General features: G+C 47.1%; 1 protein-coding gene across 1 annotated transcript in view; it reads right to left on the bottom strand.

The window, feature by feature from the left end:
* Window positions 1-16337, bottom strand: part of NELL2 (neural EGFL like 2) — a 202482-nt gene that overhangs the window by 48618 nt on the left and 137527 nt on the right. Inside the window, exon 15 of the mRNA XM_054989185.1 lies at window positions 14212-14307. Within this exon, the coding sequence (XP_054845160.1) occupies window positions 14212-14307 (96 nt within the window). The remainder of the gene's footprint in view (window positions 1-14211; window positions 14308-16337) is intronic.

The following is a 16337-nucleotide window of genomic DNA, read 5'->3' as shown; positions in this document are numbered from 1 at the left end:
CTGAGTTGAATTTTAATCTGTGATTCTCAGGTAATGCAAAGGAGGTTACACAAATGAGTAATGATCTATTCTTCAATTTCTAGGCCACTGTGCTATCATAAAAAACAATTTCCTTTCATTATGTGATGTCTATATACATTGTAGGGATAATCCACTAACAAACTTTGGTGGGAAAGCAATATGAGGAGGAGACACCAAATAAAATATATTCTTTACTTCTATGTTATTCCATTCAGCTATTCTTCTACTTTCACATATGTACACTGGAGAATGGTTATGAATTTTGTTGCCTCCAGTTAATCTCCAGCGCAATGCAGATCTGTAAATATCTCTTTTTCAAAATACCAATGCAGATGTTCTTTATACAAGTGAAGTATGCATTTACTTCAATGTTTTCAATGCAATATAATATTTCAGTATATTGTCTCTTTCAGTGAATTGTCATGAGCAAAGTAACAGCTATTAGTTGACATGGAAAAATCCTGAAGCACATTATAGTGGACAGGGTTGTAAATTACTGCCTGAATTTGCCCAATTTTTAGCACAGAGCTTCCTTGTACTATTAATATAAGGCAGTAATGCATGATTGTTTGACAAAGATTATACTTGGTGAAATCTAGGTTTTGCAGGAGAATTTCTACTATTCCCTACTGAAATGCAAAACTTTTACTAAAAGGGGAGGAGGGATTTTAAGTAGTTTTCATTGCTTTGTTCATTGTACAATTTATACTGTAATTTGTAATCCATATTTGTTTCATTGTTTATTGAATGTAATGCACTGTTCTATCATATGAATTATACTATTTTTAGTGACCTTGGGCAACTTTCTATTTTATAAGCCTGTTTCAGTACATTCTTGATCATTGGTACTCTTGACTGCATTGTTTGAAATTGTTTAATTTGTCCTGAGTGTCTGTGAAAAAGGCGAACTCTAAACCAAGTAAGTAAATGAATAAATAAAATTGTGCTTATAAAAACTGAATATTTGGCATTTTGAGTGAACACATTCAGCAGCCGAACATGCTGTATTCAACACTCACAATCAGATAGTGAGCCAAACTTATATTTGTTTTGCTCAGGTGAACAGCTGCTAAACAGGATTCTTCAGAAGATGACTCTCAGCTCATTCCCTGCCTTGCTAAGAAACAGTGTGTTTCTTGGGGTTGGAGAATCAGAAGCCAATTGCCAGTGTAAAAAGATGGTTGATGATGTCCCACGATGGCTGGATGGATTAGGCTATCAGAGCCCTGAATAACTTGGAAGTGGAGAGTGGCTGAGAGGATAGGAAGGGTGTGTGAATGGATTAATTCAAGTACTTCCGGAGACCTCCATTGTTCTATGGTTTTGCACATTTCTGGGGCGTGGGGCTGAGAGCTAGTCTTACCTCACTGCTCACATTCCAGAATTTTTTCATCTCTCGTTCAGGAGCTGACATAAACATATGGAGAGAAGGGCTTATGATATTCCATAATCACAAGTTGCCCTATTATTGTGAGAGTGGGTAAGGACCACTAACAGGGAGGGCATATACAGTGCAACAAGCACAAAACAGTGAGCGCAGATTGTAGGGGTGGTGGTGGAGAGATGATACCTTTCTCCAACAGAGAAATAACGGCTCCCAGACTCACCAGGGGGCCTGAGTTGCGGGCGATGCGGGGGGAGGCGAGCGGGGAGGCGGCATGGGGGCCGCCATGTTGGGGAGGGGTGGGGAGTGTCCAGGGGCCAGGTAACTCCACCCAGGCACATCCGGCGTGGGCCCCTGGTCAGGTGGCTAATCCCCACCCCTCGGCACTTGGCCTGTGGCGGCATGGAAGGCAGCTAGGTGGCCCGCAAGCTGGGGCAGCGGAGCGCAGGCCAGGCGAGCCTCGGCGGTAAGTGCATCTCACGAGGCAGCACTGCCGCTGGCAAGCGGGCCATGCAGGCCTCGGCAGTGAGTGCACCTTGTAGGCAGCACTGCTGCCGGTGAGCGGGCCTCACAAGCCTCGGCGGTGAGTGCGCTTCGCGAGGCAGCGCCGCCGCTGGCGAGCAGGCCTTGCAGGCCTCGGTGGTGAGTGTGCCTCGCGAGGCAGCGCCGCCGCCCGCGAGCGAGCCTCGCAAGCCTCGGCGGTGAGTGCGCCTCGCGAGGCAGCACCGCCGCCGGCGAGCAGGCCTTGCAGGCCTCGGCGGTGAGTGCGCCTCGCGAGGCAGCGCCGCTGCCGGCGAGCAGGCCTTGCAAGCCTTGGCGGTGAGTGCGCCTCGCAAGGCAGCACCGCTGCCTGCGTGTGAGCCGTGCAGGCCTCCGTGGTGAGTGGGCTGCAGAAGGCAGGGCCAGTGGGGAGCAGGGCCTTGGTGGCGGCAGCAGCGCGAGTCTCTGCACGAGGCAGCTGCAGGGGGCCTGCGCCGGCAGCGGGACGGCGGTATGGAGGCTGCGCGAGCCGACGATGGCGCGAAGGCTGTGGGCTGCATGAGGCTACATCATGGGGCAGCGGCAAGTAGCCTGCACGGGCAGTGAGGCGGCCACATGGAGTCTGCGCTAGACGGAGGCAGCAGCAGCAACAAGAGGGCTGAGCTGGAAGCCCAGTGCGTCAGCGAGTTGGCAGCGCAGGCTCAGCGTCAGCAGAGGGATTCAGGTTGGGCTAGGCTCTTCACCCTCACTTTGGGCTCTGGCGGTGAGTGTGGAAGCCGAGGCCAGGCAGGGGAGCCTTCGGGCATGGGGCCCTGTGGCCTGCGCTGTGCAGGTAGGCTGTAGCAGCGTGAGAACCTCACACGTGCACGGGTTTCTCAGCCCCTGGACTTGAGACATGAACCGTGCGGTCTCTCCAGCTTTGCCTTCATCCAACAGGGCTAGCATCGCCAGCCCCCTTCCCCCTCAGGAGATTGGAGGCTGTGCCGCAGCAGGCGGTTCAACAAGGAGGAGTTAGAAGAGAGGAGCCGACGTAGTTAAAAGGGATTTGGTGCTGCTTCCCCCTCGCCCACCCAGGCACCATAGCAGTTGGGAGATCTCCCAGCGAGGGGAGCAGAAGCCAGGCACCTGAAATCTCTCCCCCCCCCCCCAAGAAAGATGGGCTATTCATAATGGAAATAATTAATAAAGGGTGTGCATGTGTGTTGCTTCTCCCTGGGTGGACCTTCCTACTGCTTGGGAAAGCTATTGTTTCAGGGGCAACCTGAAGCCGGGGGAGCGGGGGAGAATAGGGAGCTTGGGTGCAGTCAAGTGGAGGAGTGGCACGCTTCTCTGGGAACTTGGGTTTAGGTAAATACTGCGCCTGTTGGGGTTGCCGAGGCCTGCCTCTCCTCCTCTATCCTATTCTTCCCTGCCCCTTGTTGGTAGGGGGCGGTATGAAAAGGGAAAGGCAATTAAAAGAGGAGCCATTCATTGCCGAGAAGCGGCCACTGGCTTTATTGCAGTGGGGCTTTATTCTACTTATGGGGTCAGCCAGTTCCTAGGTAGTGGCTGCAGATCTACTGGTATTACAACAGATCTCCAGAGGGCAGGGCCCGTTTCCAGGAAGATTACTGCTTCTTGGCTGTAGGGCACTGTACCTTGCTCAGCCTCAACTTTCATAGTGCTTAGTATGCCATATATTTCAGATACATTGTGGCAGTATTTATGACACTAGTCACATTAGAGAGATCCGGCACTCATGCACAGGCAGGAAGAGAGCTTTGCATCCCAGACTAAGGAGGCAGGTAAACCATGGTTCCCACAAGAAAGGGGGGGGGGTGAGATGCACTCAGACTGCTTTGTCAGGATGGGTGGCTGGGGTACTCTCTGCAGCAGTAGAAGGAGCAAGAGTCCAGTAGCACCTTTGAGACTAAGAAAATTTGTGGCAGGGTATGAGCTCTTGTGAGCCACAGCTCACTTCTTCAGATTTGCCATAATGTGAGTTAACCCTGTAACCAGCATCCAGAAGGGGCTTACTTCTCAGGCTCACCAGAAGGGATGGCAGGCAGAACAGCATTTGTTAAAATACTCAATCTGCAATCATGCTGCCCAGGAGTTTTAAATATGTATAATATATTCTGTTTAAGCATATTGCGTGTCAAGGATGTTTTGTTAGTTTTTTAAACTGTTTTAAAACTGCAGAGATAAAAATGAAGACATAGTGTACAGAAAAATTGAACTGGATGACCAGCGGCACTTAAAACCTTTAACTTCCAGCATGTGAATGGGAGAGAGCAGCTCAGTGAAGGGAGTCTTGAGTTGGACAAACAAAACAGAACTCAGACTTATACGGGAATGATTTTGTTGTGGTCCATGGTGCTGCTGGACTTCGGTTTTAAATTGGCAGCTTCAGATTAGCATCTCTGGTGTGTTCACTTAAATGTTGGGCATGGTTTCTCACCAGATTTGGCAGCTGGCTAGAAAAGAGAGTCCAAGATGGATAGCTGCCAAGAGGTTCAGTACAGGTATCTGAGCTACTATTCGGTTCCCTGGCTACACTAACTATCAGCCGGGAAGAGGGCAGGTGGCTATGTTCGCAATGCTTATCTTGTACTGTTGGGTATGGGACTCATTGCAGAGCAACCATTTTAGTGTCTTAGGCTAGGCATGATCCCCTGCCTGGTGGCATTGGCAAGGTGGGCCTGTCTCTTTCTGTTGCACCCACTGCCATATTCCTGCACAGAGGAATGGTTATAGTTTCTCCAGCACACATGCCCGTCACTTCTCTGCAGGTTTCACAGTGACAAGAGTCCTTCACTTTTCTACTTTACAGTATAATACCAGAATAGGTAGAACACGTCTAGTGCTGTGCAGTTAATGTTTGTTGATTAACTCTGTCACTCTCGGCGTGCATTGCTGGATTCCTGCGGCGCGGAGGCGGCCAGTAATGGCACACTGCAAGTTTCCCAAACTGGAGGGGAATGCTATGGTAAGCCCCTATGCGGGAATGGCACAGCATTTGCTGCTGTGGTAGGGTTTGAAAACCTCATGACCATGCCTGGAAGGGAGATTCTTCCTCACAATCAGAGGCAGCATTCCTGGCCTCTGTATAAAATAATGAGATAGCACGTCCAACATTTTTTTTTTTTTGGAGATTCAATATCAAGCGCTCCCCTCATCTTGCTCTGAGCATAAGTAAATAATCCCCTCACCTCCCGCGTTTCCTTTGAGGATCAGTCTAATACATTTGTATAGATAGATAATTTTAGAGACGGATAGGTATAGAGATTCAGCTGCAGCATGTACTAAACTATTCGTTTCTGAAATGGGATATAGCCACAGCGATATGCGCCTGGAGGGGGCGGGATCTGGAATGATTTGATGCGGTTCAATGGTACGTTGCAGCACTGCAGCCCGACCTGCTCGCGACCTGAGTTCGATCCTGGCGGAATCTGGGTTCAGGTAACCAGGTTGACTCAGCCTTCCATCCTTTCAAGGTTGGTGGAATGGGTGCCCAGTTTCTTGGGGGTGAGGTGTGCATGACTGGTGAAGGCAATGGCAAACTACCCTGTAGCAAAAGACATGCCAAGAGAATGTCGTGGTAACATCCCCCGGGGGTCAGTGATGGCTCGGTGTACCTTTACCAAATGGTGTGCACGTAGCTCACCTTGTGTAGTCAACTAACAATTTTTCTGCAGCCCAGTATGCTGCAGGACGTGGAATCTGCACTACGGAACCCTAGGGGACTGGTTCCATCCAGGTTAGATCTGGGATGGAATTATGGGCCGGACCTGTTGCCAGCAAGCTGCGGAAATTGGTAACCACTCATGGGTTCAAGGGAGCTCTGGGACTGTGTGCTTCCTCCACCCAGCAGCCCTCTCAGATGGTGCTCCAGTGGTTGGCCTGAGTCACCCAATGTCCATAGCCTCGGCTGTACATATGCTGATCTTCCTCTAGGGCATGGGGCCTTGCCCCCAACATCTAGAGGGGTATACAGGGTCTAGCTCCGTGGTCCTTTCTCATGTGCCCAGGGTAATGCCGATCGCCAATTCGGGGTCAGGAAGGAATTTCCCCCCAGGCCTGATTGGCTCTGGGGCCTTGGAGGTTTTTCGCCTTCCTCTGGGCATAGAGCAGGGGTCACTGTGCCCTCCAGGTGCCCCCCCTGGAACGCGTGTCCTTGCCATTGGTGTGGTCTGCCATCTCCCCCCTCCCATTGCTTGGGGAAGGGGGTCCCCAGCAGGATGGTCCAGGGATTCCCTGCTGTGGAAGGGGGTGTTTCACGCAGCCAAGGTGCTGTGCTACATTGTTAGATCCTAAGCTCCCTGCTGATTCTCTCTTTTTAGCTGCAGGTTCTGACCTGGTTCTGGTACAGACTTGCCAGAGGGACGGCGACGGCCACGTCCTGGAGGGGGTGTTCCAGCACAGTGGATCATAGCAGTAGCCATGTGGGCATCCCGCAGTTCTTCAGGACCACCAGGGGGCTTCGGCTCAGGATGAGCCTCCTTGAACAACGGGCTAGAAAGTTTCACGGTGCCCTGCCCTGATTGAACAGAAGGCAGAGGCTGAGGGGCGACCAGTGGAGTCCCATGGGGTGATTGTTCCCTGGTCAGCTATCATGGTATGGCGATGGTTTTCGCCTAGTGATGCCCCTTCCAACTGGGGTCTGGACGTGTGGCTGTTGGACACTGAGGGGCCCACTTGTTTTGGTTTTGCAGCTCTTGGAGCGTTGGCGGTGAGCCATTTTGTGGCTCTTGTGGCGGATTGGGGCATTGGGCACCGATCCGTTTGGGGGGAAACAGGGCCCTCAGGCTCAGTTTCCCTATTAAGGGGATCCCCATAAGGGGTCTGGGGAGTGAGGAATGGCCGGTGCATGCCCAGACGGGGGCTGTCAGTCCGCCTCACTCCCAGGTGACAGGGGATGATCCACACAGGGGTGTACACCCACCTGGCATCCCACTGACTGTCATCCCATGGTCCCCCCCCCTCAGCAGGGGTCTGAGGGGGTGGGTGGTTCATCGGCTTGGCAGGCGGGTCAGCCGATGCCTGGATCTGTGCCCTATGCGCGCCTTTGCTCCCTGAGCTGTAATCTCAATAAAGTTGTGGCCTCTTTACTTCCAGCACTGTGTCTGAGTGTTTCTTGTCGCCGTGCCCCCTCCCCACTCTCCTCCCCCCATTTAGCACTCGCCTGCAAATAATGGCTCCCAGACTCACCTGGGGGCCTGAGTTGCGGGCGATGCGGGGGGAAGCGAGCGGGGAGGCGGCATGGGGGCCGCCATGTTGGGGAGGGGTGGGGAGTGTCCAGGGGCCAGGTAACTCCACCCAGGCACATCCAGCGTGGGCCCCTGGTCAGGTGGCTAATCCCCACCCCTCGGCACTTGGCCTGTGGCGGCATCCCGCCCAGCCCTCCCTTTTGTCACAACTTTGGACTTAGCAGGCTGCGGATTGGGGCATTGGGCACCGATCTGTTTGGGGGGAAACAGGGCCCTCAGGCTCAGTTTCCCTATTATGGGGATCCCCATAAGGGGTCTGGGGAGTAAGGAATGGCCGGTGCATGCCCAGACGGGGGCTGTCAGTCCGCCTCACTCCCAGGTGACAGGGGATGATCCACACAGGGGTGTACACCCACCTGGCATCCCACTGACTGTCATCCCATGGTTCCCCCCCCCTCAGCAGGGGTCTGAGGGGGTGGGTGGTTCATCGGCTTGGCAGGCGGGTCAGCCGATGCCCGGATCTGTGCCCTATGCGCGCCTTTGCTCCCTGAGCTGTAATCTCAATAAAGTTGTGGCCTCTTTACTTCCAGCACTGTGTCTGAGTGTTTCTTGTCGCCGTGCCCCCTCCCCGCTCTCCTCCCCCCATTTAGCACTCGCCTGCAAGTAAAGTTATTGAGGGTCAGTAAGCTGCTTGTGTATCCCACACTCCTGAAGGCAAAATTTAGCAATTTTATTAGTTATCTCCTGGGAAGAGTCTGCAAGAAGGAGAGAGATATAAAATTGTTCAGATCTTCCTGGTAAAGTTGACAAGACTGGAGCTATATATTGAGATCAAATGTCATTATAAAATGGGCAGTGCATCACAAAATGTTCAAAAGGCTCTACTTTCCCTTTATGGCATGGGCAGAGTCATTGGGGGAGCGGATAAGATGGTATCTGCCTTCCAGGAGGGCTGAAGGTAGAATGTTGAAGCGTGCAGTGATAAAGATTCTCCAATATTTGAAGATCTCAAGGGATCTAAGGTAATTTGCTGGTTGAAAACATTTGGCAGACTGCAAAATAATTGGATGTTTCTGTATCTGTGCCCTATCATGATCTCAGAGCTACTGTTTAATTGTTTCTTCTGCTTTTTGGTACCCAAGATGCAGTAAAACTTGGGGAGAGAGGCCATGCTCCTGGAGTTCCCCCTCTTTGTCAGGTTGAGCAGTGACTATCAGCAAGAATCAGGGATACTAGAGCCACCAGACTGAAGATGAGATTTTACCAATAGGTGGATCCAAGTCTGGCCATTCTACCATAGACTAGTGTCTGATTTTGCACCATCTTGCGGAGAAGTACTGCTTTAAGCCAAACGGAGCACTCTATGATGCCTATATGGATTTCAAAGCAGCATTTGGCAGCATCTCCAGGAACAGGCTCTTGGCAAAACTTGAGAACTCCTCAATAGAGCAAAGACTCTATATACTTAGTCGCTCGCTGCATGAATGAAACTTTCTACAAGTAAGATGCAGTCCTTGAGGCCATCTCTGCAATAAGATCCCACTTGACAAAGATGTCAAGGAGGGTTGTTTCTTGGCCCCTTTACTTTTTAACTACTATATCAAGTCTTTGGTCCAACATTTAAGAAATCCAAACTTTCGTTCACCAAAGCCTGATGACAAAACGAATCCTGCCTTATTATATGCAGATGATACTGTCATCTTATTTACAAGCGGGCCTCAGGAGAGCACTCCATGCCTTCACTATATACTGTAAAGAGGAACATTTTGCTATAAACTACCAAAAACAAGTCTTTTTTACTTAAAAATATCAAATCCATAGATGGCAAATAGAGGGCCATAACATCGAACAAACCAACATCTTTAAGTATCTTGGAATAGTCTTCCAGCCATCTGGACATTGGAGACCTGAGGCATTGCATGTTGCAGAAACTGCTCACAGAGCATCATTCGCTATTCTAAGACTCTTCTTCACAAAAGGAGTCTTCTTTATCCCTGTAGCAATCAAGATCTTCCAAGGAAAGGTTGCATCTCAATTCTTATATGGCTCCCAGGTTTGTATCTACAAAGAAAGGCACTCACTGGAAGCAGTACAATCCAATTTCCTACGAAAGATCCTTGGAGTTCTCCGGTGTATACCAAACGGCCTCCTTAGATTACAGACTGTCTGATCCCCATATGTTAAACATGAGTCAGCAATGTGATGCTGTCACTAAAAAGGCAAATGTGATTTTAGGCTGTATCAACAGAAGTATAGTGTTCAGATCATGTGAGGTGATGTTATCACTTTACTTTGCTCTAGTTAGACCTCATTCGGAGTACTGTGTACAGTTTGGGGCACCACAGTTTAAGAAGGATGTTGACAAGCTGGAATGTGTCCAAAGAAGGGCAACAAAGATGGTGAGGGATCTGGAGATAAAGTCTTATGAGATTGATTGATTGATTAGATTTTTAGCCCGCCCTCCCCGCAAGCAGGCTCAGGGCAGGTTACAATCATAAATAAATTACAATGAGGAAAGATTGAAGGAACTGAATATGTTTAGCCTGGAGAAGAAGAGACTAAGAGGTGATATGATAGCCCTCTTCAAGTATTTGAAGGGTTGTTACATAGAGGAAGGGGAGAGTTGTTTTCTGTTACCCCAGCAGTTTGGACCAGAAACAATGGATTAAGATTAAAGCAAGTGGGTCTTTTGCCTTCCTCTGGGCATAAAGCAGGGATCACTGAGGGAGGTGAGGAGGGCATAGCTGTGAATTTCCTGCATTGTGCAGGGCACTGGACTAGAAGACACTTGGGACCCGTTCCAGCTCTATGTTTCTGTTTCTATGTTTCTAGAACAGATCCATAGCCTGAAAGTGCTTTGGAGCAAGGTCTACTCTGCTGGATAAACAGGTGGTAACTATGGCCAGACTTGTCTTTTACCAGCTTCAACTGGTTAGCCAGGTGAAGCTTTTCCTGGGCAGAAAAGATCTTCCCACTGTTGTGTATGCCCTGGATTAGATTACTGCAATGTGGGGCAGCCCTTGAGATGTAACTGGAGACTTCAATTGCTGCAGAATGCTGAAACTAGGGTGCTGTCTGGAGTGGGCTTCAGGGACCACATTACTCCAGTCTTGCCCTATCTACACTGGCTGCTAATCAGTTTTGGAAACAATTTAAGGACAGCCTACTCTCTTATGAACCTACCCAAACACTGCAGTCATTTTCAAGAACCTGATTCAGGTGCCCTGCCTTCTGAAATTAGGTGGATGGCAACCCAGGAGATGGACTTCTCAAATGTGGCACTAAAACTCTAGAACTTTCCCCTACCCCAGAGAGAGACTCGTCTATATCCTTCCATGGCTGTCTTTCATCAGCGGGTCAAGTCTTTTTTGTTTCATTTGGCATTCCCTTGGTGATCCCTTCTTCCTACCCAATATTTTAATAGTTGTTTTTATGTCTTGTATGTGTATTTTAACTCTGGTTTTAATTGATTTAATTATGTGTTTTCTATTGGTTTTAACAGTTCTTAAGATATGATTTTATTACATATATTTTTGATTTGTTAGCTGCCTTGGTAGCTGCTTGAAAGCAGAAAGGGTAGCTATAAATTTTGTAAAAATAAATAAAAAATACACTAGTCATCAGAGAAATTGCAGTGGCAGTTTCATGCTGCTACTTTTGTCAGGGCTGCGCTGAGAATTACAAGGTCAGAGTATGCAATCTGGGTCTCGGGTTCAGGAAAAATGCTGGGTTTTTGTTGATCCAGCTAAATTCAACTTCCCTGAATCAAATCAGATAATCCAAGATCTGATCTAGGAACCCGGATCCAGACAACCTGGATAAATCTGGATTAATCCTGGTTTATCTGGGAAAAATGGCTTCAACTACAGGGAGCTCTTTCCTGAGTCTCTCCCATTTTTTCCAAGAGGGGAGTGGGAGGAGGGGGTGAGGCAGAGGCAGAAGGGAAGCAGAGTAAGGCAGGGAGGGGCAAGTGAGTGGCCAATCTGTGCAGGAGCTCTCCTTGTCTGCCTGGCTTCTGTAAGTGACACTGGTTCAGTTGGGCTATGTTGCAACAGTGCCCCTTGCTTCAGATTGGTTTGGGTGGAATTCTCTGCTTTGACATGATTCTCTGGTTTGATGTTGGTCCCCTGGATTCACTTTGGTTCTGGGAAGAGTCCATCCATTCCTTTGTTTCACTTTGGTTCTGTTGGCCTTCCTCTTGCATTTGGGAGTGTGTGCCTCTGGCCAGTGGCAGTCTTGCCCCTAAGTGTTTCTGATCTGAGAACCAGCTAGAAAATTTTCCATCATAGGAAACAATGAAGAATGGCTGGGCACCTTGCTCAGGGAGCACTTGGATTTTTTTGGGGGGGGGGACTCATTTTGGTTCTGTTGGGCTTTCTCTGGATTGAATTTATATTTAGGAGTGTGCCTCTGACCAGTGGCAGTCTTGCACCTGTGTGTTTCTGCTTGAAAGTCTGCTTGGAAATTTCCTCCATAGGAAGTAATGGAGGGACATGTTCTTCAGGGGCCCACAGAAATGGACCTCGGGGTCCAATCTCCTGAAACTTAGGGCGTCTTTCGAGGACAGTCAGGAGTAGATTTCTTGCTAGTGAAGTTTGCATGGAAGTTTTTCCCCAGCCCTGCAGCCAGCCTTCAGATAATTTTCCCCATAGGGAAATAATGGCTAGATAAATCCAGGATTCTCTAATCTGTCCAAACCAGATCAGAAAACCTTTCCCAGATTTCAGAAATCCCAGATATTTTGGGATCCCTGAAACCCCTATTACAAGGGGTGAGAGGAAGAGGTGGTGGAAGCTGGGGCTTGAGGGTGCTGCGAGGGGACTGGAGGGGGAGGATCACCTACCAGCTGGCTAACTGGTACACATCTATTGGGGGGAGGGGTCATTTTAAATTCTGGGTCATCTGGTTTTAGGTATTGGTCTCTGGTTTTTTTAGGGGGTCATCTTTTATTCAACATTGTCTTCTTTTTGCATAAATATGATATCCATCCTACTTTTTAGTTATATTTTTAAAATTCTTCTTAGATATCCTAGAATTTTTTTTTCAAAACCTAGGTTAATGAAAGGGAAAAATGGCAAAAATCAACATTTTGGTTGTATTTACACATGTTGATTGCTAGCAATTATGTGATCAGCAGAAACTATAGAATGAAAAGAGCAATCTCATTTAATATAACAGTATTTATTTATTGTTTTCAGTGGAACGACTAAAAGAGATTTTCCCTTCCTCCCCTTCTTTCTTGCTATTCTTGCTCGAGAGTCAGAGGGGAATCTGTGTGCATGTGAAAAAGCTTGCCCCACTCCCTCCTGTTGCATGGGGTAGTATGCTACCACTCAAGCTGTGCCCTTTTCTTTTTTTTAAATCTGCAGCTTGAGGCACAGAGAAGGATTATGTGCATTTGGCTGTGAGTGTACTATCTCATCCACTATTTGTGGGTAAAAGAAAAGGGGGGGGATCCCACTTCTATTAAGTTTTTAGAGTTCTGTTGTGTCTCAACTGAAAACAATCAATATATACCGAAGTCAGAAAGGCTCCCTTCACCCCCATCCTTCTGCAGAATGTGTAAAACTATAATATTCATTTTTTAAAAAAGAAATACGGCTGTAGTACAACAGAATGGTTCAGGAGGGTGCTTTTTAAAGGTATATGATTATACTCTGTTTCACTGTACTGTGTATATTGTTTTGCTTTTGCTCCCATGTCTTCTGCTTTCTAAAAGAATCCATTTTCACCATTGTTTATAGCATGTCATGTCAGACTTAAAAAAAAAATATCTACATTCTCTTCTAATTTTGCAGTCCCAGTCCTGTTTAGGTTTACCATTCCCCTGGTTGAGGTAGGGGATCTTCCACCCCGACTGGAGCTTCCCTCTACCACTTAGCTGGTGCCAGGGAGAAGAAAATGTCTGGAATGAGGGAATGTTATCAGCAACCTGACACACTGACATCACTTCTCCTATTGTCCCAAATTTTGGAACCGTCATAATCCACATGTTTTATTAGAAACAAAATCTATGTCAGTTTGCTATATTGTTCAGAAAACTGGGACAATTGATTATCTGTTGCTGAAGACATTAATCTGATCTACTACCAGTTTGTCAATGACATCACTAACACTGTGGCCTGTTTAACCCATTTCCTGTACTGACTTCCCTCCAGATTTTTGCAGAAACACTGTTTAGGTTATGATTGAACAGGAGCGTTACCAAGGAATATGTGACAAGTTAACAATACATTCCAATTTTTGTATAATTCTAGAAAGGCAACCAATGAAAAAGTATTTGAAACATGTAGTAGCAGCAGAGTTCAACACATTTTTTATCTAAACACAGAACACTATCTCATTTATCCAACACCAGCAATGCAACACAATCCAGACATTTTTCTGTATGTGGATTACCATAACTGTGAGTGCAAGAAATTTTTTTTTAAAAGTCTACTACTGGCAGGGAGAAGGCCACAATGAGAAATCTGAAAAGGAATACCAAAACTATAGGCACAATTCTATGTGTAACTCAACAACCTAATATTTTGCATGTTTTTCAGCACAAGAGTCCTTGCCTGTTCTCCAAGTATATAGGAAACAATGCATAAGTGAGATGATTAGATCACAGCGAAGAAATCAACGGGATTCCACCATATCACATGATTAGGATGAAGTTGCTGTATAGTATCTCCGTGCTACTAATAAATATTGCCATAATATGTAACTTTAGTAAATAAAATATTTTGCTTCCCACCAAACATACGTGCTTAGTGTTGATAGATTCTTGTTAAATTTAAATTCAGTTAATATTTTTGGTTCCAATTACTATGCCAACATAGATTCAGGATTGGAATCAAAAACAGCTGAAAAAAGATAGCACAATTAAACACACATGGCAAAAAAATGGGAGCCATTCTTCCCTGAATGAAAGACTAATACTTATACAGTCTACCTGTTTACCTGAAAAAATGAATTTGCACCACCACATGTGGTAGAAGAAAAATACACCAAGGGAGTAGGGAGTCTCAGAGCACAACTGCTGTTTCTTCTTCAATAGCAGTCTTTACACTTGAGATATAGATCTGAAATTCATCCTTGTATGGCTTTCTAAAGGGATATAAGATTCATTTCAAAAGAAAATGAGTCTCTCACCGGTTTCACAGCTTGGGCCAGTGAACCCCTGCGGACAGGCGCAGACATTTGAAGCAATGCAGGCTCCCCCATTTCTACAACCATCTTTGCAGAATGCTGAAACCATTAAAGAAAATCATGACAGGATCCCTCCACACTAAAATGAAGTACATGAGATAAACATCTTAAATCAACGTATCAGTCAACTGCCCTGATGCCTCAACATGGAATATTTGCAACCCACTTCTTCACGCACTAGATATTGTAACCTTCCAGCCTATCAGAAGTGTCTGAATGTGACTTGCTACAGAATCGTTTTTGCTGATGATAAATGTGGTATACCTTATTACAGCTTGTTGAGGTTCCCTTTAAATGTTTCAGGAGGTGCTTTTCTTGGGGTTCATACAATGGCATTGGGGAATCTTTCAATGTACCAAAGGTTCTGTCATGACTGATGGTATGGGTCTTTCCCAGGTTAGGAGGGAAGGTACTAATTCTGAGAGAGACATACAGTACTGGCCAACCCACAGAAACTACTACACTAGTGATATGGTTCGAACCCATGAAAAAGTGTCTCCCATAGTGCCCATATAATGTTAAAACACCTAATTGATTTATGACTTAGAACCCTTCTCATTTATTCAGCTAATAACAATTACTCACTTGAGTAGCAGCAAAGGTCTATATAGCCTTTGCAAAATTAAAAAATTTTCTGATTACAAAAGTTTGGCCATCTATCTCATTCTCTATGCAAAGAGAATCTCTTTTTTAAAAAATAAGCCAAGGTGTAGGGATGTGCACTAGCACCAAAATTTGGATTCAGAATTCAGGTTCAGAAGTTGGAATTAGAGCCTTTCCGATTTGGAATTCAGAATTTCTGAACTTCGTTGAATAGGAATAGCCATTTCCCACTTAAAAACAAAAAAGAGAAACCACATTTTTAAAAGTTTTCCTCAGCTTCCAGACCCTTTTCCAGATCCTGTGCCAACACCAAAGAATTAAGATGCACAAAGTGAGCACAGCAGCAATCACTATTGCCAAGCAAAAGTGCCAGGCATGAACCCTGAATATTGCAAACACCACCAGGACAGCACTGGACATGGAACAATGCAGGAGACAACAGCTATGCTGGGCAGCACTGGCAGGCAAATTGGAACAGCAGACAGACAGTGATGAGTGTGTGAAAACTACCCCAACAGCACTGGGCACAGCACAGCTGAGGGAGTAAGCACAGTCCCAGAGTAGAAGGTGGATGAAGGGAAGGAGGCCGCAGAAGGAGGTAGCAGATGGAAGCATGGCATACTCTGTACTGTGGAATGGAGTGTACAATTCTCTTTTACTCAAAAGGTACCTCAGGGAAGCTCAGCAATGGTAGGCTGACCTTAAAGAAAACCAGTTATTCCATAGATCCAATATCCAGGCATGAGCACTGTTTACTGACAATGCCCCCTGTCAGAGAGAACACCCACTCACTGGGCATATTGGTTGGTGGACAAGACATCACTACCCTGCAACCTTGGTCTGACATCCCCAAACAGACCCCTTCTCAGCCCAGTAAGCCAAGGAGCCAGTCACTTGAAGCTTGCTGTGTTCCTGTAGGCATGCCTCTACCATGTCCTCCCTCTGGGGTGGTATCTCAGGGAAAGACCTCTGCCATGCTTGCCAGGATAGTGTCCCAGAAATCCTATACTGTTGTTCCAGAGACATGGGAAGACTTGGAATCTGAAATGAGACTGATGGTACTGCTGTACTCCGGAGCCTTAGTGCTAGCTAGACCTTCTTCACTAGCTTTTGCTGCATGTGATGCAAGATGGGTTGGTATTGTCCCCCCTCTTGCTGATGCCTAATATTCATTGCCTGCTGTTTAATTGGGCCCCAATTCCTCCTTCCATATTCCTTCTCCTTCCACAAGGATGCAAATAGGGCCGCCAGCTCAGGCCAGAAAAAAATGCTGTTCTGACCCTTTGGGGTCCCCCATCCACCCAGACTGTCTCTCAGTTATGACCTCTATCATACTAACCATGCACTGGAACATTGGGATTACCTGGCTCAGGACTGCAGTCTCCTCATTAAGGGCCTGTGTTGCACCCCCAAAACGTTGAAATACAGACCACCAGAGAAATAATGTCCCACTCCTTTCTGCTCAG

This window comes from Eublepharis macularius, chromosome 9 (genome assembly GCF_028583425.1).
Source record: "Eublepharis macularius isolate TG4126 chromosome 9, MPM_Emac_v1.0, whole genome shotgun sequence".
Classification (NCBI taxonomy): domain Eukaryota; kingdom Metazoa; phylum Chordata; class Lepidosauria; order Squamata; family Eublepharidae; genus Eublepharis; species Eublepharis macularius.
Note: the sequence above shows the minus strand (reverse complement) of the source record. Positions and strands in the feature narration are given on the sequence as shown.